This window comes from Trichechus manatus, unplaced genomic scaffold, assembly GCF_000243295.1.
Source record: "Trichechus manatus latirostris isolate Lorelei unplaced genomic scaffold, TriManLat1.0 scaffold00142, whole genome shotgun sequence".
NCBI lineage: Eukaryota > Metazoa > Chordata > Mammalia > Sirenia > Trichechidae > Trichechus > Trichechus manatus.
Genome location: NW_004444078.1, coordinates 1,427,448 through 1,448,635, shown reverse-complemented (window position 1 = coordinate 1,448,635; position 21,188 = coordinate 1,427,448). Strand labels below are relative to the sequence as shown.

Sequence of the window (21,188 nt, the reverse complement as noted above, 5' to 3'; positions counted from 1 at the left end):
CTTGTACAAGTTGTGCTGGTTTCCCCTGTATTGTGTACTGTCTCATCCTTCACCCAAGATACCACTTATCTATTGCCTATTTAGTATTTCCCCCCCACCCCTCCCATCCCTGGTAACCAACCAAGATTGTTACATTTTGTGTGTGAACTTTTTCATGGGTTTTTACAATAGAAGTCTTATACCATATTTGTCCTTTTGTGATTGACTTATTTCACTCAGCATAGTGTCCTCCAGTTTCATCCATGTTAAGAGATGCTTCACAGATTCATTGTTGTTCTTTCTCGTTGCATGGTACTCCTTTGTGTGTATGTACCATAGTTTGTTTTATCCATTCATCTGTTGATGGGCATCTAGGTTGTTTCCATCATTTTGCCATTGTGAACAATGCTGCCATGAACATAGGTGTGCATATGTCTATTCGAGTGACAACTCTTATTTCTCTAGGATATATTCCTAGGAGTAGTACCCTAGGGCTTTTTGTTCATGAAACTACAACCTTTTAACTCTTCCTAGGCTCCTCTTCAAATGCCCTTATGGGTTCCAGAAATATACATGAAGGAAGTCCAGTGACCATTCAGAGAAAGATTGCACGTCCTTCTCTCCCTATCTCCCCGTGTTGATAATGTTTAGATTTCAAGCTGATTGGGAATCAGATATGTCTGTTCTCTAGAATTAGTGGTCAGTAATGGGATCACTGATTTGAAATTTTATAGCTAAATTTGGCCTTTGCCTGCAGTGTTCAGAGCCCTCTCTTGTATCATTGGTTAATGATGATCAGCACTCCAGGCAAGATATTGCCTGCCATTGTGCTCTTCTTTATACTGGTGCACTGACTCCTTTCTGGTTCGTTAGTCTATCCATCCATCCGTCTATCCGCCCATCCATCTGTCCACCCATCCATCTATCTTTCCATTTCTGGATGAAACCTGGAAAAATTGATAAAACCCCAAGTTTAAGTAATGAAAAGTTCTCTGGAATCACTGAATGTGTACTGTCAAATACAGGCAGCCCCCTACTTACGAACGAGATCCGTTCTAAGTGTGTCTTTAAGTTGAATTTGTAGATAAGTCAGAACAAGTGCATACGGTTCTTATTTAGCCTTACTTTAATGCAAGAAGAGGCTCAAAGCCTTTTCAGTGATTTAAATGCTGCACTTGCAGCAAGTGAAGGTGATTGTGTTAAAGAATTTGTTGTGAGTAGGGATTGATTCAGTCGTTTCAAAGTGAGGGCAAATTTACATAACATTAAAGGGCAAATATGAGTTGTTTGTAAATCGAAAGTTCGCAACCTGGGGATTTACTGTAACACCAAATTGCATTGGATGGGAACCAATTTACAATCCTCTAAGACTTCAAGATATCAAGAAAATCTGTTTTACTTATTTTTGGTAGTGTGGTGTGTGGCTATGAGGTGGAGTCAGCACTTGGGCCAGATGGCCTGATTTCACATCCTAGTTCCACCAATTATAGCTAAGTTACTTCAACTCTTGAATTGTCGGTTTTTTCATCTGTAAAATAATAACTTTAAAAAATGGTTGGAAAGATTTAATGAGATAATGTCTGTAAGCGCTTAGCACATAATCAGATCTCAAAAATGTTCACTTTTTAAAAAATCATTGAAATTAAGGAAATTCATAACTAGATAGCTGCATTTCATTTTTTAGGTTTGTAATGTTAAATTTTTAAAATTAATAGCATGTTACATTCTGTAAAACCAAGGGAATTTGGTGTAAAAACTGTATTTATTTAATCAGTTTGTTGAATGTACTTTATTTTGCATATTACACGGTTTAAAAATAACCTAGTTTGTTTATTTTGGTGATTTTAATTAGAGTTGTCCTTTTTCCTGAAAGTAGAGCAGAAATGTAGCTTATTTTATTTTATTATACGAAATAGAAAATGAAAACAGATGAGGGAAAAAGAAGATGAAATAGATACTATACTACTGTTTGATTCAGGAGCCTTGGTGGCATAGTGTTTAAGTGCTCGGCTGCTAACTGAAAGGTGGGCAGTTTGAACCCACCAGCTGCTCCATGGGAGAAAGATGGGACAGTCTGCTTCCATAAATATTTACAGTCTTGGAAACACTATGGGACAGTTCTACTCTGTCCTGTAGGGTCACTGTAAGTCGGCATTGACTCGACCGTAAAGGCTTTGGTTCTGGAGACTAATTCTTTTCCTTGTTAGATCTTTTAGAAAAATCTCGAGTTGTGAAGCAGCCAAGAGGTGAAAGAAACTTCCATGTGTTCTATCAGCTGCTCTCTGGTGCCTCTGAAGAACTCCTCAGTAAGTCTCTATTTCTGTATTAATTTTGAGTGCCATAGTGTTTTCCAAAGCATTTTCTTTAAAAGTATACTGTATGCTTTTTCCTTCCTCCTTAAGATTTTTCCATGACTGGTTAAACTGAAGAAAAGGGTGTGTTCGCTTCTAGCACGCGTCAGCAGCATTTGTTTTGTATCCCTGTACCTCACCAGCCAGATACTGTACCATACATCTCTGATGGACTAAAAGAGCTACATATTGGGGAGGGACTAATCATATATTAAAAAAGAAAAAAATAAAAGTGTCCACAGAGAAATGGAAATTCGTAGAGAGCAGTAGAGGAATACAATTATATAAAAACAAGTTGCTCAATAAAGATTTTAAAAGTAGTGTGTAAATCATGTGCAACTAATACCAGAGAGAAAAATGTGACCATTGAATATTTTAGAGACTTAATTAAGTCCATAAGGATAGTATCCAATAGCCACTACTAAGTAATGAGAAGTTTTAATACAGATCAAATAGGAAGAGCTATGGAAAGTCATCAACACTTGGGAAAATATTCAGCCTCACTAATAATCAAGAAATACAAATTAAAACAACATTGAAGTATGCACTCTAAGTATATTTGCAGAAATTACTAAAAAGGACAAAACTGGCAGATTTGTCAGACAGTAGTCTACTTAAAGGTTGTGGGTGCCACTTCTCAGCAAGGACTTCTTCCTGGAGGACTAATTGACAATCCAGAATAAGAGTCATAAGGTGATCAGAGCCGATCAGCCAGTCACACCACTTTTCAGAATATATCTCAACGCAATCATTCAAAAGAATGCAAACAACAATTTGTGTTGAGACTTTTATCACTGCCCTGTATTTTTTATTAAAAACCAGAGACAACGCAGTGCCCAATTGTGGGGCTATCTCTAGGCAGACATTGTATGTTATAATAAAATAGTACATTAAAGATATTTTATATTATAAAAACATATGGAAAGAATCAATGTAAGAAAGCAGAGTTTGAAATATGTATTGACAGGGATATTTAGAAAAATGCTGCTATTGTTTTTCTTCTGTTGGTTCGATACATAACATGAAGGTCATTTTATCTGACAGGGATGTGATATTAAAGATGATTAGATTTATTGAAGCAATTAATTTGTATATCTGATTCAATAGGTAAACTTAAACTTGAGCGGGATTTCAGCAGATATAACTACTTGAGCCTGGACTCTGCCACAGTTAATGGAGTAGACGATGCGGCAAATTTCAGAACCATTAGGGTAAGATGTAATGCTTTGATTACATTTTTAAAATGGGTAACACTATTTTGCTTAATTGGAATTGGTAACAGTTCTGGGTTTTCTTTAACTCAGGCACATGCTCCCTAAGTTCTTAGAATTCTACAATAATTTATTGTATTTTATTAGTTTGATTTTTTTACTAACTATATTGTGAAGGCCATGCTTTACTCAAGCCTATGTTTCCACCATTTATCAAAAGGAGCTTCCTTCCATATTATATTATTCTGGAGTTTGACTCTTTTAATGTTGTATTTAAATTCCAAATGTTTTCATAGCCAAAAATCAGTAGTTAACTTCCAAGTGTGAAAACTGCCCTGAGATTATTAATCAAACTGTTTTTTAAGACAGAAAGTCATGTTTTTATGCAGTGTTAGGAAAATATTGTATAAAAGAGAATGATCAGCATTCCACATTCATTAGAAAAGGATTTAAAATAATATTTTGTTTCTGATGTTTATGTGTCACTTTCAAAATTACTTCTCTTATGACACAATTTGATAACTGGGATTTCCTTTCAGTGACACAGCTGGTGGGGATGAGGTGAGGGAGTAGGTCAAATTATAAATAAAACAAGACTGGCATCAGTTAATTGCTGAGGGTGAGTGAAAGGGACGAGAGGCTTCTTGCCTGTTCTCTCTGCCTTTATATGTGTTTGAAATTTATTTTATTCCTATTGTAGGACTGTATCATCTAGTCACTAAAAAGAAAAAGCCTGCTGTCCTTAAAAAGCAAACGTCTCTTAGAATACGTCGTTTTAAAAAACTGTATAATGGGAGCAGTAATCTGTTGATTTCTGAACATGGTTTTGTATAAGACTTGAGTTCAGTTCTGTAACCATTTTGCCTGGCACATTGTTGACACTCAATAAAAGTTGATGAATGAATGAATGCCCCTTGTTACTGTAGTGCCTTGGACGAGGCACTCTGTCTTTGCAAACCTTAATTTTCTCACATGTAAAATAAACGAGGAGGTTTTCTTTGTAGGGGCTTGTGAAAGCTTTTTGTTTGGTTTTGTTTTTTAGTAGCAGACCCCCAGTATTTTGAAAAATGCATTATATATATGTGTGTGTACACAGACACACATATATGCACACACACTCTGAACGGCTACGGTTAAAGCAGGGCAGTAGGCCCAGAGCTCTGCTCTCAGCCTGTTCTTCTCCATCTTTCTCTCTGTATGTCTCCCTCTACCACACCGTGTGAGGTACCTAAGGGCTTCGTGAATCCCAGCTGGAAACCACTGAACAAGACTTAACCCCACACTGGTTCTATAATAAGTCTGTTAAAAGGCTTACCTTTTTGAAAGTTTTTTCCCCCCAGAAATATATCTATAATATGATTCATTAAAAAAAAAAAAGATACACAGAAGGAAAACAGACACTTTTCTTTTTTTTCCAGAATGCCATGCAAATCGTGGGCTTTATGGATCATGAAGTCGAATCTATCTTGGAGGTGGTGGCAGCGGTGTTGAAACTGGGGAACATCGAGTTCAAGCCCGAGTCTCGAGTGAATGGTTTAGATGAAAGCAAAATCAAAGATAAAAATGGTAAGGCAGTGGAGAATCAACTTTGTTTAACAAAGCTTGCTTTGAATTTTTGCCCAGTCTTTAATCTAGAAAATGAAATTTTTGCTTTCATTGATTTGAAAAAGCTTTCTAGTAAAAGTGAACAGAAATATAATTGCATCTGTTTTAAATCTTTTGATTTGTGCATTTTTTACAGTTCATTTTGAACGTGATGATCATAAAACAGTTAGAGAAAACTACATAAGCCTTGACAATTATTACCAGCACACATTTTGTGTTCCTCCCTACAGAGTTAAAAGAAATTTGTGAGTTGACTGGCATTGATCAGTCAGTTCTAGAACGAGCATTCAGTTTCCGAACAGTTGAAGCCAAGCAGGAGAAAGTTTCAACTACACTAAACGTGGCTCAGGTGGGTGAAACATAACATCCAGAAGAAAAATTTTAAGAAAGTCTATGATTTTTTTTAATAAGTTAAATAAAAATTTTAGTTTTTTTAACAGCATGCAATTATCTTAATTTTCACACCATATTCTAGGTATCGTTAAACTAAACAGATAAAAGTCCCTGTCCTCATGGAGCTTAACATTCTAGCAGGGAGAGCTGGACAATAAAAAACAGGCATAATCATTAAGTAAATTGTACAGCAGGTTATCAGGTATAAGTGCAGTGGACAGAGAAAAAGTAGAGCAGAATAAGGGAGACCCTTTATTCTGAATGGATTTGAACGGTCAACCTTTTGGTTAGAGATGGGGACGAGGGAAGGAGAGTCCAAGTGAGGTGAGAAAGGATTGGAAGTTGTGGAACAGAAGAGTGGCATGGTCTGAATTGTATTTCAAAGGGTCATTCTGGCTGTGTGTGGAGAAAAGATTGGAGAGAGGGGAGGGTAAATGCAGGAAACTTAGAGGAGACATGCACCGACCCAGGTGAAAGATAGATGATGGTGGCTTGAACCAGGTGGTAAGCAGTGGAGTTGGTGAGAAGTGGTCAGATTCTGGATATATGTTGAAGGTAGAGGCAACAGGATTTGTTGATGGCTTGAATGTGTGATATGAGGAAACAGAGAAGAGAGATGACTCCAATATTTTTGGCCCAAGCAACTGAAAAATGGGGTTGCCATTTTCTTGTTTGGAGAAGACAGTGGAAGAAGCCAGTTTATCTAGAGGTGAAAAAGGAGTATGATTTTGGTCCTTTGAAGTTAAAGATGTGAATTAGAATCTAAGTAGAGATGTTGAACAGAATGTTTGAGTCTGGAGTTCAAGAAGTCCAGGATGGAGATATAAAATTGATAATTATCAGTGTTTAAAACTAGTTGCCGACTAATGGCGACCCCACATGTTGCAGAGTAGAACTGTACTCCGTAGGGTTCTCATGGCTGTGACCTTTCAGAAGCATATCACCAGGTCCTTTTTCCGAGGCACCTCTGAATGGATTTGAATGGTCCACCTTTTGGTTAATAGTCAAGTGCTTACCTGTTTGAGCCATCCAGGGACTCCTTTATCAGCATATCCTATTGCTGTTGGGTTGATTCTGAATCATAGTGACCCTATAGGACAGAGCAGGACTGCCCCATAGGGTTTCCAAGGCTGTAAATCTTTACAGAAGCAAACTACCTCATCTTTCTCCAGCGAATCGGCTGGTGGGTTCGAACCACTGACCTTTCAGTTTGCAGCTAACCATTTTAACCCCTGCGCCACCAAGGCTCCCTTATCAGTGTATACATGGTAATAAAAGCCATGATGCTGTTGAGGTGACCTAGGGAGGTAATGTGGATAGGGAAAGGCAAAGGTGTGCTGACTGAGACTTGGGCAAATCCAATATATAGAGAGGGGAAGATAATCAAAGGAGACTGGGAAGGAGAAGCTAGTTGAGGTAAAAGGAGAAAACCAAAAGAGAACAATATCCCAGAGGCAAAGTGAAGAAAGTGTTCCAAGAAAGAGTGAGAGAGAACCATAGTTAAATGTAGATGGTCAAGGACAATGAGACTGAGAGTTGACCATTTGATTTAATGATGTGAAGGTCATTGGTGACCTCCATAAGAGTTATTTTGGTGGCGTGACGAGGACAACGGCCTGGTTACAATGGATTTGAGATAGACTGGGAGGGGAGGAATGGGAGTTTGCAAGGAGCGGGCGGGGGGGAGTACTGGTTGAGGTGTGGAGGTTTACAGAGAGAGGGGATTTGTGAAATAGGCATCTAGGAGAGTGGGTGGAGTGAATGGATTATCCGGGCCACTTGAGGCTAATAGTTATAACTTCAGTGTAAATACATCAATGAGATGATTTCAGGCATAGTAATGAGGGAAGTAAATCCTAAGTAATGTGACAGACAGGGGTGAGATGTTATATGATGGACATTTTTCAAGGATGATTTTGGCTGTTATATGGTGAATGGGTAGTGGGGAGATAAGGTAGAAATGGAGAGACTAATGAGATATAATGGTGCCTTGGAAGAGGATGGTCATATAAAGAAGGAGAAGAGGATATGTTTTGGAGAAGAACTAACAGAATTAATTGATGGATCGAATGTGTAATGTGAGAAAAAAGGAGTCAAAGATGATGATGATGAGAATCGACTTGGGCAACTGGTACATTTTCTGAGATGAGGAAGATGAGAAGGAAAATATATTTCGGGATGGGAATGGGATTGTGCAATCTGTTTTGGGCTGTTAAAATACCTGCTAGCGAATTTCAACTTCTCATGGACTGCAGAGTTTCTGGAGCCATGGAGGCTGGATGAACCCCTGAAACTACTGCCCTGAGATAATCTTTAAACCTTAAACCAGAAATATCCTGTGAAGTCTTCTTAAAACCAAACAGTAGTTTAGCTAGTAAAAAATGTCTGCCTTGAGCATTATGCTCTTTTAAGAACTATCTACATGGCATCTAAGTGACAACAGCAACTCGAAAAGATTAGACAGGAACCTTAGGGGGCAGTGAGTTTATGTTAATGGGGGAGAAACAGCTCAGAGAAGGAGGGTGAGAATCGTTGCACAACTCGAAGACTATAATGTAGTCAGTGTCACTGAATTTTACATGTAGAAACTGTTGAACTGGTGTGTGTTTTGCTGTGTATATTCACAACAACAACAAAAAGGATACCTGCTAGACAGCCAAGTGGATGGTTTTTATGTGGGTCCAGGTCTGACTGGAGATGTAAGTCGGGGTCATCATAGAAATGGTGTTTAAAGCCATGGTACTGAATAAAATTGCCCAAAGAGACATAAAGAGAAAAGAACAGGATGTAGGACAGAACTCTGGGTTGTGGAGGAGGAGTCCCTGATGTGGAGACTGGGACAGCACCAGTGAAACAGAGGAAACCAGGGGAGCATAGTGTTTGGGGAGACAAGAGAAAAGAAGGATTTCAGACATGGAGGGTAGTAGACTCTTCTGTAATGAATATTGTACTATCAACAAATGTTTCTTTTTTCTTTCGCAGCATTATAACTAAGTAAAATGAGCATGTCTTCGGTGTGCTAATAGTAGTAGCCCATCTATAGTAAAATTATTCTCTTTACCCATTATCCTAGGACTTTTGCTTTTAATAGATTTCTTTTCCAGTAGTGATTACTATTTTTTGTTATTTATTTGATCCTTCTAAAGATCTTGGTAGTAGGCAAGGAGAGTATCATCTTGATTTTGTGGTGAGGAGCTGAGTGGGGAGTAGGAAAGAGATTGATGACATGGAGTAGGACCACTGGACTGCAAGTCAGGTGACCTGGTCCCAGCTCTGCCAGTTTCAAGCAGTTGTGACCTTGGGCTCCGTAGGTAAATTCTGTGAGCCTCATTGTCTCATTTGTAAAATGAAGATGGTGACCATTTATCCCATTTCCCAGTTCAGAAACTTGGAAATTATTCTCAGTTCTCTTCCCTTCCTTGACAGCCAGTCAGTGACCAATTCATATCTATGCTATTTACAGCTCTCCTACCTGTCACCTCCTCTCAACTCCCCTACTCGTGCCTTAGTCAGGCCCTTGACATCTCTCAAAATGGCCGAATTGGCCTCCCTGTCTTCAATATTATACTCCTTCCATCCGCTGAGACTTCAATTTGCTTACTTTGGAAACGTTATCAGGTGGGACCAATCGCTGGAGAAGGACCTCATGTTCAGTAAGTGGAGGACCAGTGAAGGTGAGGGAAATCCTCAAAAAGATGGATTGACACAATGGCCACAATAATGCACTCAAGCGTACCAGTGACCATGAAGATGGTGCAGTACTGGGCAACTCTTTGTTTTGTTATACATAAGGTTGCCATGAGTTAAAGTTACCACAACAGCAACTAACTTTCTATACTGTACTCCCTCTGTCCTCAACACTGTGGTCAGTGCAGTCCTTCTAAGACACAAATGTGAGCTGCTTTCTTCTCTTTTAAAAATTCAGTGACCACACTTCTCTTTTTAGTTCAAGTTAAATGGACCAGTGTTTGGATCTGGGCCTATTTTGTCTATCCAATTTTATTCTCTTGTCTCATCCTCCATGTAACTAACCTTAAACATTTGTAAGACAGTGTGGTGGAGTTGGACATCTCTCTCTTGGTGTGAACTAGTCTTTCTTATTAATACAAGAATGCCTACACAGCTTTAGCTTTCTTTCAACATTGGCTTCTTATTTTTGAAGAGTCTTTGGCTATGGAAAATACCTAAACTTTATGTATATGTAAATTTGGTTTGTAGCAGTCCTTTTCTAGCTATAACTATTGTCTGCCCATCATCCTAAATTACTGGTTCTGCCATCATGTCTGTCCAAGTCAGTCTTACCTTTCAAAGTCAGATGGCCGGTGACTGACTTAATCAAGAAGGTTTGGTTGAGAGCCTGCTCAAACAAGCTGCTGTGTAGGCCATTACTGGGGGTAGAAGGGATTAAAGAAAACTTCATGGAGAAGATGGTTTCTGAGCCAGTCTTGCAGGATTTGAGTGTATAAAGAATGGAGAAAGGGACATTTCAAAAAGAGAAAACAGAATAACCAGATTTGCAGTATATATGAGGAAAAGGATTGATCCAGCTTGGCTGCAGCTTTAGCTATAAGAAAAGGATGCAAAGGAATGTGGCTGGAAAGGTTATGTTTGGAGTTAGAGTGGAACAGAAGTATTATCAAACTTGATGCATCAGAATCTCCTGCAGGGCTTGTTAAACAGTTTCCAGGCTCCAAAGCCTAGAGTGTGTGACTCAGTTGCTTTTCAGCAACTCAGAGGTGATGCTGCTGCTGCTGCTGATTTGCGGACTACACTTTGAGATCATCTACTTGAAGGTCATTTTCAGTAACTCCTGGGAGTTAAGTATATAATGATGTGAAGAAAAAACCTGTGTTGTAGGCCCTATATATATATATATATATTCTTGTTTTTATTGTGCGTTTTACTCTTGCTTTTTAATCACCTTCTATGGAAACCAGGCCCAGGTGCCTTTTACTTTATAAGCTTGTTGAGTCACCTTGCATCACTGGGTAAAAATTTCTGCATTTTTTTAAACCTGTGGCATAAAAGAATTTGGCTTGCAGTCCTCAATTAGTCAGCTTCTTAATCAAGTCTGTTTTTTTAAGTGTAGTTAGTGTTCAGGGTAAGTTCTGTCGACCTTATTATCGTGTTGCCTGGAAGGTTTTGATTCCAGTGAGAAGTGATTTCTTTTATTAACTTTTCCTCATACCTTCCATTCTTGGACCCCAGTATCATCTTTATTGCGCCATGCCTCGTTTTCCCTGAGGCATTTTAGATCTTTCCCCAGATATGATGGCTAATATTGAAATAAGGGAAACTCAAGACAGGGTTTATTATTTAGCTGCTACCACATGCTCTCTCACTGGCTTTCAGGGCCATCTGTAATCTGACCTACGCTACCTATCTCAGTTTATTCCCTGCTAGTTCTCTAAATGCCATACTTAGTTTTACCTGGTGTGCTTTTGCTCCTACTTGCACCACATCCCGCATGCCTTTGCCCCTTCCTTCTGCCTACTTAAATGGCCCTCACCTGACTGAACGTCATCCAAGAAGCCTTTCTTGATTACATATCACCAGTTGCTCTCAAGTTGATTCCAACTCACAGTGACCCCATGTGTGTCAGAGTGGAACTGTGCTCCATAGGGTTTTCAGTGACCAATTTTTCACAAGTAGATCACCAGGCCTTTTTCCTGAAGCATCTCTGCATGAACTCAGACCTCCAACCTTTTGGGTGAGCAGCTGAGCACAATAACTGTTTGTACCATCCAGGGACTCCTTTCATTATGTAACTTAAAACCAAACCAAACTCACTGCCATCGAGTTGATTCCGACTCGTAGCAATCCCATAGGGTTGCTAAGGCTGTAAATCTCTGTGGAAGCAGACTGCCACTTCTTTCTCCCCTGGAACCACTGGTGATTTGGAACCGCTAACCTTTTGGTTAGCTGTCGATTGCTTTAACCACTGTGCCACCAGGGCCCCCTGATCCTCCCTTCTCAGAGCTCTTTCTCCTACCATTTGGCACGGGCCCCTGGTGGTTTCTCTTGTATTAGCTAGATCTCCCTAGCTCCTGGAGGGTGAGTTCCATGTTGGATCCACCTCTTGTATCTCCACCTTGGCTGACACTCTCTTGAGCAGATTCTGCCCGGGATTTTCTCAGGGAGCTTCATTTAAAAAAACAAAAAAACCAAATCCATTGCCATGCAATAGATTCTGACTCACAGCGGCCCCATGCAGCTGCAGAAATGCATAATCTTCTTATATTGTGCTTAGAATCTGAGGTAGTAGCTCAGCGGCACTTGGTGCCTTCCCTTATTTCTGCACATCTTATTAGGAATTCTTAAGTGGGAATAGAAACCTCTGCCCTGTTGCTTTATAGAATGTTATTGTGGAGATGATTGATTTTGTGTGCTGTCGAGTCAGTTCCAACTCATGGTGTTTTTGATGTTTGCCATCGAGTTGTTTCCGTCTCAAAGCGACCCCATGTGACTAAGTAGAATTGCCCCATATGGTTTTCTAGGCTGTAATCTTTACAAGAGCAGATAGCCAGGTCTTTTCTCCCGAGGAGCGTCTAGTGGATTTGAACTGCCGAACTTTTGGTTAGCAGCCGAGCACTTTACTGCACCGCGAGGGCTCCTTGTTGTGAAGATTAGGTGACATGAATCAGACTCCAGGAGTTAGGGATGGCTAATTGGCCTTACATGGGGCAAGCTAGAGCTCAATTAGGCATGTTTTATTTGGTTAAAGGGTGGGTTTTTCTTTTTCTTTTTTTTTAATTTTGATTTTGAGGGCCTTTAGCCTGGAATGCACCTGCAGTCCCTACAGATCCCACCACTTCTCACTCATTTCTATCAGACAGTCTTTGGAAACGTTTCAGTCTGCAACCCCTGGAATAAATACTTGTTTGAAGGAAGCAAAGACAATTAATATGGCTGTGAATATACACTTTAAAAAATATAAAGCAGTTTACTAGAATAAGCGGTTACTCTTAATTCAGTTGCATATTGAAATGGTGCTTGTTTGAAGCAGATAGCACACAAGTAAAACACTGGACAAAATTAAGATGAAAAAGTATCTGTGTGTGAATATGTGGTGTTTTGAGATAACTCGAATTTACAAGAAGAGAAAGGATTAAGAAAGATTAAATGGGACCATGAAAGAAAGGATACTTCAAAAATCATAATATAAATAAATCTATAGACTGACTAGGGCTCCTGGGCGGTGCAAGTGGTTTGTGATTGGCTGCTAACCCAAAGGTTGGCAATTTGAACCCACCCAGCAGTATTGTGGAAGAAAGGCCTGACAGTCTGCTTCTGTAAAGATTACAGCCAAGGAAACCCTATGGAGCAGGTTTACTCTGCAACACACGGGGTTGCCATGAGTTGGAATCAACTTTATGGCAATGGGTTATATACTTACTGTGTGCCCAGCACCATTCTAATCATTTACTCATATTACTCACTGTATCTTAACGCAAATAACGTGTGCCTTCCACGTTTGTTTGCCAACCGCGCCCTCTACCCGCGAGGTATTTTTATATTGCTGTAAAGAAAATTTTAGCATAGCATGCTTAGCAGTATACTTCACAGTGGAGGATGCAGTTGGCAAACATAGAAGGCGTGTGCTATTTGCATAAAAAATACGGTATTTTACGGAGAAGAGGTATTAGAGAAAGTATGCATGTAAAATTATATTTTGGCTTCTTTCACTGTTTCAGCATTTACATGCATTTTCTACTTTGGAATCACCCACCTACCCCTTTGTTTAAACAGCAGTGTACAAGAAGGTTGTTTTTTGCCAACTTCTAGGTGTATTTTGCCAACCCTGATTGGAGTAGCTGTCAGAGGCTTAATGAGGAAGGTTTGGAACTAGCTCAGAAGTGTCAGATAAGGGAAAAGGTGCTGTCTTTTCAGCTGCAATATGTTGCCAGGGAACTGAGTGTGTTATTAAAGTTGCTACACTTCATTTAGGAGGAAATGTGGGGGAAAAAAATCCCAACATAACCGAACAAGTTGTACTGTTTACAAAATAAAACTATAATGGTTTAACGGTCACATCCAGCTTTCTACTTATAAGCGACGAAATACACACATACAGCCAAAGTGTTAAAAACAGCAGCAAAACCTCTAGCTGTCCTCTCCCTAGGCCAATTCCTTCTTAGGCTCCAGGCCACCCTGGGAGGGCTGGTATGAAACATCTCAGTGATACTTGGTTGCTGTATACTCTGGGCACCCAGTATATTTAGGTGCCTTGAGGTTCTCCCCACCGAGCCTAACCTTCTCCAGTCTTTGGATTCTAAGTCAGTCATAGAGACATCCTCATCTTCTTTTGTCAAGTCACTCGGAACAGCGTTAAAGTAACTAAATAAATTAACAAATAAAACGATTTTATTTTTATTATACAATTTTAAAAACTCATTGTTGAAGATTTTTTTTAATATTAAAAAGGTTGAATGAAGAAAAAACTACAGATCCCGTCAGTGAAAACCATTTTAATCTATTTCCTTTAAGTTTACTTTCCTATGTGTAGGGGCTTAAAAAAAAAAAAAAAAAAAAAAACAGTAGTTGCCATTGTCCTAATTCTATAGTTTCTTTTTATTTTCACATAATACACCATAAACATTTTCTATTTCATTATATGATGACTGTATTACATCGTTTTCAGTGGGTGTTTATTTATTTTACTATCACCCTACTGTTGGACTTTTAAAGTGCCTCTGAGTTTTCTTTGCTCCATTAACACCAAGATGAATACTTTCGTGGAGAAGGCCTTTGCAATATTTAAAATTAGTTTCCTGGAATGAGAAAAAGTATAAAATAACTGGGTATAAACAATTTGGTTAATTCTTTTAAGGGCTTGACTGTTCATTCAGAGTATAATAAAAACTGGTTCTGAAAAGAAGTATTCTTTAAAGTGTCTTTATAATTTCATCAAAATTAAGTATTGTGGTAATTGTGGGTGTTGAGTTTCTCTTTTTCTTTTTCAACAGGCTTACTATGCCCGTGATGCTCTGGCTAAAAACCTCTACAGCAGGTTGTTTTCATGGTTGATAAATCGAATCAATGAAAGCATTAAGGTACTGAGTCTCTATAATCAAATAAATTGGTTGTAATAAATGATATTTACAGTATAAACATTAAGTTGAAGAATGTTTGATTTTATAATCAGAAAAATGATAACCATTTATAATGATTTTTCTTTAAAAAGAATTTACCTTGCCTAGGGTTGGACTTTATCAAAGATATTGCTTATTTCATTTTGCCATGTGTTATAAGTATCTCATGGATGAATAGTCTAATGCTCTTTGCAGAGTTACCCCATTGAGAGTCAGCATCCCAGCTCCTGGTTCTGGCTCGTCTATTAAATAGCCGCAAACACTTGGCTGATAAGGTCACTTTACTGCTCTAGGTACTAATATGTTCATCAGTAAAATGAGAGTGTTGGCCAGGTTGATTTTGAAAGACTGTACATATTGTAAGGTACAGTGACCTGTTTTTATAATTAAGCACTGCTAGTGCTTTCTTTAAATAACTCACTTATTACTAAAGCTTCTGGGACATTCCATGCCAATATCCTATCTCATCAGTTAAAAAAAAATGACAATTATTCTCTTCATAAAGAAACACAATTAAGTTTATCATATACAAGTACATTCCTTGGTTTGCTTTGTTTACTGTTGTATTTCATGCCTAAATCAATCAATTAATTTGAAACTTTTTTTAAAGGCACAAACAAAAGTGAGAAAGAAGGTCATGGGTGTTTTGGACATTTATGGCTTTGAAATTTTTGAGGTAAGATTTTTTTGTGGGGGTAGCACTACTATTAAAGTGGAACATTTGGAAATTAAATTGTATGTTCTATAGATAGCATTTATCAGAAATAACTGTAACTTTGAATCTACAAATAATTTTTGTGAAAATGTAACAAAATTTGGTTGTATGTATACATGTTTTAAGTGCCAAGTGCCAACATTTTGGAGGCAGTGACCTTTAAAAAGAACTTTTTATATCAGTACTTGCAAGTTCAAAAGTCATACTGTGAAGTTCTAATTCGCCACATGGACGTTATGCCTATAGCCATTTATTTGTTTGTAGATTATTTGGAAAGTGAGGCAGGTTGATTTCATGAAGAAAGCCAGGAATGGGGGACAAGATGCTAGTCATGGGCTGACTATAGCTGGTTACTTCATCTCTCTGAGACTCAGGGACTCAGGGAGGGAGGGTCTCATACAAGGAGCCTTGGTGGCACAGTGGTTAAACGCTCAGCTGCTAACCGAAAGGTCGGTAGTTGGAACCTACCAGCTGCTCCATGGGAGAAAGATGTGGCAGTCGGCTTCCGTCAAGATTTACAGCCTTGGAAACCCCATGGGGCAGTTCTGCTTTGTCCTATAGGGTTGCTATGAGTCGGAATTGACTCGATGCCAATGAGTTTGGTTTTTTGGTTTTGGTAGGGTCTCATACAGGTCTCATCTAGCTGTGATCTTACAATATGAATTCTGTTGTGAAGGTTGAAATAATTTCTGCCAAAGTTCACAATGAATTTTTTAAAGACTCCATGCCTGCTACAGATTAAATATTTAAAAATCATATATTAAAATTTCCTATTTAGCCCTTGCTAACTTTGACACTTAGAAGGACCCTTTAAAACACACTCACTTTTAGGAGTGGTGTTTTAGTTGGTGTCAGGGAAGTAACGGATGGATCAGGCTCTTCCTTTCTTCCAGTTATTAGTTTGTGAATTTTTTAAATACTACACCCTGTGCAGACTGACCACCCAAAGAACTACATGTTCCACGAAATCGGATTCACAGAATCACAGAAGAGCTTGAGCTGCCCAGGGTTGAGGCTTTTCAGGCTAGCCTGTTAGTGTCAGAACATGTCCTTCAGCTAAACCAGGCTTTTCTAACAAATGCCTTTTTCCTGTAACATTCATTATTTTCGATAGTACAATCTCCCTGCTTAATCATGTTCAGTAGTTAATAACTAGTGGTGAATAATTACCGAGGTCTAACTGTATGTAAGCACTGTGGTAAGTGTTGTGTGTATTGTCTAATTTAATTTTCACAACTTCATAAACTAGCTGTTATTGTTAATATTCCCATTTTACAGATGAGGAAGGTGAGACTTTGAATGGTCAAGGAACTTCCCCCAAGGTTACACGGCTACTTAGTGACAGACTCAGGACCTGAGCCCCAAGCCTCCTAATATTTTCTTTTCTTTCCTACTAGGATTGAGGCCAGAGTCATTTCTTTACCTTTCTCCTCAAACCTGCAGAGTTCTCAATATGTGACCAAATGCCGTGATGTTTCTCTTCCACTGTAATCATTACAAGCTCCAGACCAATGTTAGGAGCCTTGCCAGAGCTGGTCTGTGTGCTGGCAGCACAGTGGGGGGTCACTAGTGCTGTGTGCTGGCTGCCGTCCCGCATGGTGCACGCAGAACACTACTCTTCAGCACAACATCTTCTTGCACTTGGTGCCCCTTTAGCAGACTCTGCAAAGGAAAACCCCAAGTCATTTGGTGTAAAAGTGGAATTCAAGGCTTATGGTACAGGAGAGTTGCTTGAGGGTACTCACAAATCACTGTGCCAAAATTAATTTCTTTCTAGCAAGACCTTAGGTCACTGTCTCTAAATGAGCCGAATGTCAAAGTCATTCTTTACTCTTGGCAGGGAAAATGGTTTCCTACCTGGCACATTGCTAATCTAAATTTAAGTGGTTTTGATGAGCAGAGCAGATTGTAAGCAGAGATTTCATTAAAAAGTTAGAAGAAAAAGACACATGATATTTCTGAAATTAAAGAAACCAGAACTGATTCGATTCGATTTTTATTTGTCAGAAATAGATTTATTGATCATTGTGCCAAGAGCCTTAATGTTACATCACAATACATAGGAACTGTTTTTCATAGCATGATGAGGTTATAATGGGACATCAGCTTACCTTCATCTTCCAGTATGTCCTAAGATCTAATTAGCCATGGGAGGAGAGACCCTCACATCACCCATAGGGAACTGAGTTGTATACATCATGTGAAGTTTGACCATGTATGAGTGATGGTATTTAGTGAGTGACTAATACGAGCCAGTTACCAGTGGTAAACAAGACAGAGATGTTCTTCGCCCACACAGGCAAAGTCTGGGCCCTCAGACTGAGAACCTTGTGTCTGCTGAGGATACATCCCATCTGGTGGTGGTGGTGTGTAGTTAGGTGCTGTCGAGTCGGCGCTGACTCACAGCGACCCGATGTACAGCGGAACGAAACACTGCCTGCTCCTGTGCCATCTTCACAGTAGTTGTTATGGTTGAGCCCATTGTTGCAGCCACTGTGTCAGTCTGTATTGTTGGGGGTCTTCCTCTTTTTCGCTGACCCTGTACTTTACCAAGCATGATGTCCTTCTCCAGGGACTGATTCCTCCTGATAACACGTCCTTCCCATGTTAGGAAGGTCTAATCAGGAAACTAAATTGCTTTTTAAAAGTGTGTTTGCTACAAACCTAATCATAACTGAAGTTGGATGTTCCTGGTGAAGGTATGTTTTAAGTTGGCACTGGGTGAAATACCTTTCTGTAATCCAGGAATATTTTTCACTTGTGGTTAATGGAAGTTTCTCTCCAAGCCTGTCTTTTTCAATATGCCTTGCTTCTGTAGGTCATATCATCATTTTTCTCAATACCATTGCAACTAAGTTATGCAAATGCCTACATTATGTTTCTAAATGTTTTTTTCTTTCTTCAGAATACTCTTAGGTTCTCCAACTTAGCTTCACATTAGAATCATCTGGAGAACTTTTGAAAATTCAGATATTCAGGCCAATTAAACCAGACCCTCTGGGGCTGGGGCCCTGGTCTCAGTACATGTAAAGCTCTCTAGGTGATTCCAGGGTGCAGTCAAGGTTGAGACCAACTGCTCTAGTAGACAATTTCCAGAGTGAACTGACTGTTTGACCTCCGCATGAAATACCATCATGAAACATCCTGCCTCATCTATTGTTCTTCTCTACCTAGGTGTAATCTGTGTAGATGTAATAGCCAAAAACTAAACAAGTTACATTTTTACTCTCTTTAAACGGCACTTTTAGCCAAGGCCAAATCCAGTCAGTCATGTATCTATAGTAAATCTTATGTTGACCATAAAATCATTAAGAGTAATTTTCCTTCTCCATGTGGCAAATGTTTTGCTATTTTCTTCATGTTCCTTGAGAGCATTAAGATTTGTTTTTCTTTCTAATTAAGTACCTCTCCATTTTCCTGTCTAAACATTCTCAGATTAATCTCGCAAACATTTTAATATTTAACAACCTGTGTCCTAATTTATTTTTGGGGGGTCAGAAGGGAGATTTGGTTAGGCACTTTTGGATACTTTTTGCCTGTGCTTGGATACAGAATTAGAAAAAAATTTTTTTCTTTATAATTTATTCACACACACACACACACCCTAGATGCCATTCTACATTTTCCTAGTTCTCAGCAAAATGAGAACACACAGAAACGCCAGGAAGCCCACAGTGTTGAACACTAGAAAAGCAGATAATTAAGGACTTAAAAGTACCACAAGCTAAAGTATGAGGGGTAAGGATATGACTTAGGAAGAAGTATTCAGAATTCATGTCAATGCAAAAATGAAAATTTCTATGGTATTTTCCACCCCAATGAAAATAAACCAACAGAGTAAGATAAAATTCTGCCTTTGACGTTCAGTGGAAAGTGACTGTAGGAATTAAGAATTCTGTCTTTAGAGATTCCCTGGGCATTACTTTGAAATTGGACAGTAAAGGTCTAGAACTTTTTTTTAAAATGCTCTAATTCAGCCTCATGCTCCCCCTGACAGGTCCCATGAAAATGGTTTTCAGCTGAGCTGGTGGAAACCTTTCATTCACTCCAGTCCCTCTCTTAACGGGAGAGGAAAACTGGTGCGTGCGTTCAAGTCATGGGGTGATGACACGTGAATGGCTGCAAAACATTCCCATACCAGCTGGGTGAATAAGCTCTGCCTTGCTGGCCACATGTGATCTGGTGTCAGTTGGGAAAACAGATTAGCAGAACATTGATACCAAGTATATAGTGAATTAAAATTCATAGATGAAAAATAGTCATAAAACTTGTAAAACATAAGTCCAACTTCCCAAAGGAAGAATGATAATCCATGCACTCCAAAGCTACACAATTATTAAGCTTGGGTTTTCTTATAACTAAAAATATGGCCTTTGATCTCTGGGAAATATTGATAACATCTCCATAAAAGAACAAATGTTAGTCTTTAAAAATAAATAAATAAATTGAAAAGTAAGCTGAACAATCTAAGTTAATTCCTTTTTTTTTTGAAGTCTTTATCTGATAGATATTAAAATAGGCAGTTCACTGGGAAATGTAGTCATTAGTGTTCTGGAGACCAAAGCATGATAGAAATGGCTGAATGTTTCACTTTTCTTGCAGTTGAGTTGGCTTCTTGTAGGCAAACCACTAGTTATTTTGAATCCTGAACTCCTTACTCATTTTTTACCCTTATGAACCTCATTGAAAGTGAACCATATATAATAAGAGCATGATAGGCCAGATTCAGTCTTTGTTCCAAATAAAACAACTTAATAGTTGGGGCAAGAGTCAGTGTAATGGTCTACATGAACCATGACCTCATCTACCCTGAGACCAGAACTAGATGTTGCCCGGTCACCACCACTGACTGTTCTAACCACGGTCACAATAGTTGGTTCCGGATAGAATGGGAGAAAAATATGGAGCAGAACTCAAATTCTTACAAAAGAAAAAAGAAGCCAGGCAATCTGGAACAGTAGAGAACAGAGAACTCCCTGAGACTATTGCCCTGAGACAGTTTTTAAACCTAGAACCGAGTCTATCTGCTGAGATCACCTTTATCAAAATAGCAAAGTGGCACACAGAATAAAAGATATTACCCCATAAGATCGGTGCACTGCTTAAAAACCATCAATATGAGACCAGAAGGTCAACAATTACTCAAAAGCAAAGATGAGAAGACAAGGGGGCAGGGAAACTAGAGTACTGGAAAGGGAACACACTGGACACAAAGAGAATGTTGACATATTGTGCTAAATGTAATTAATGTCACCAAACAATTTGTGTGGAAATTTTCAAATGGGAACCTAACTTGCTGTGTAAACTTTGACCAAAAACTCAATAAAATGTTATTTTTTTAAACAAAAGAGTCAATGCAACATGTTAAGTCTATCTCATGATTATAGGATTTGTTTTCTAAACTGTTCTTGGAAGAAAATTGATTTGGTTTACAGGCAACGTTTTCTATTCCAGTTTCTCTGTTGCCTTCGTTTTTGTCCTTTATGTGCTAGTGAGGAAAGGGACAATTTAAAGTAGACATAAAAATTAAATGGTGAGATTAATGCCCTGGTGGCGCAGATAACTAATCACTCAGCTGCTAACCAGCAGGTTGGCGGTTCAAAACCACCCAGCTGCTCCATGGGGGAAAGACCTGGTGATCTGCTTCCATAAATATTACAGCAAAGAAAACCCTATGGGGCAGTTTCACTCTGTCCCATGCGGGTCATTATGAGTTGAAATCGACTTGACAGCACCGAACAACGTATGTGTATCATTACCCTTGCTCTAATTTTGTACTTTTTAAATTGATGTTTGTTTAAACATATTTAGGAAGTAGCTATTAAAACAGAAGTTTTCTAAA

General features: G+C 38.8%; 1 protein-coding gene across 1 annotated transcript in view; it reads left to right on the top strand.

Moving 5' to 3' along the window:
• Positions 1 to 21,188, top strand: part of MYO1B (myosin IB) — a 200,428-nt gene that overhangs the window by 135,781 nt on the left and 43,459 nt on the right. The window contains exons 8-13 of the mRNA XM_004385602.2: positions 2,187 to 2,285; positions 3,438 to 3,541; positions 4,960 to 5,107; positions 5,377 to 5,495; positions 14,506 to 14,592; positions 15,242 to 15,307. Of these exons, the coding sequence (XP_004385659.1) occupies positions 2,187 to 2,285; positions 3,438 to 3,541; positions 4,960 to 5,107; positions 5,377 to 5,495; positions 14,506 to 14,592; positions 15,242 to 15,307 (623 nt within the window). The remainder of the gene's footprint in view (positions 1 to 2,186; positions 2,286 to 3,437; positions 3,542 to 4,959; positions 5,108 to 5,376; positions 5,496 to 14,505; positions 14,593 to 15,241; positions 15,308 to 21,188) is intronic.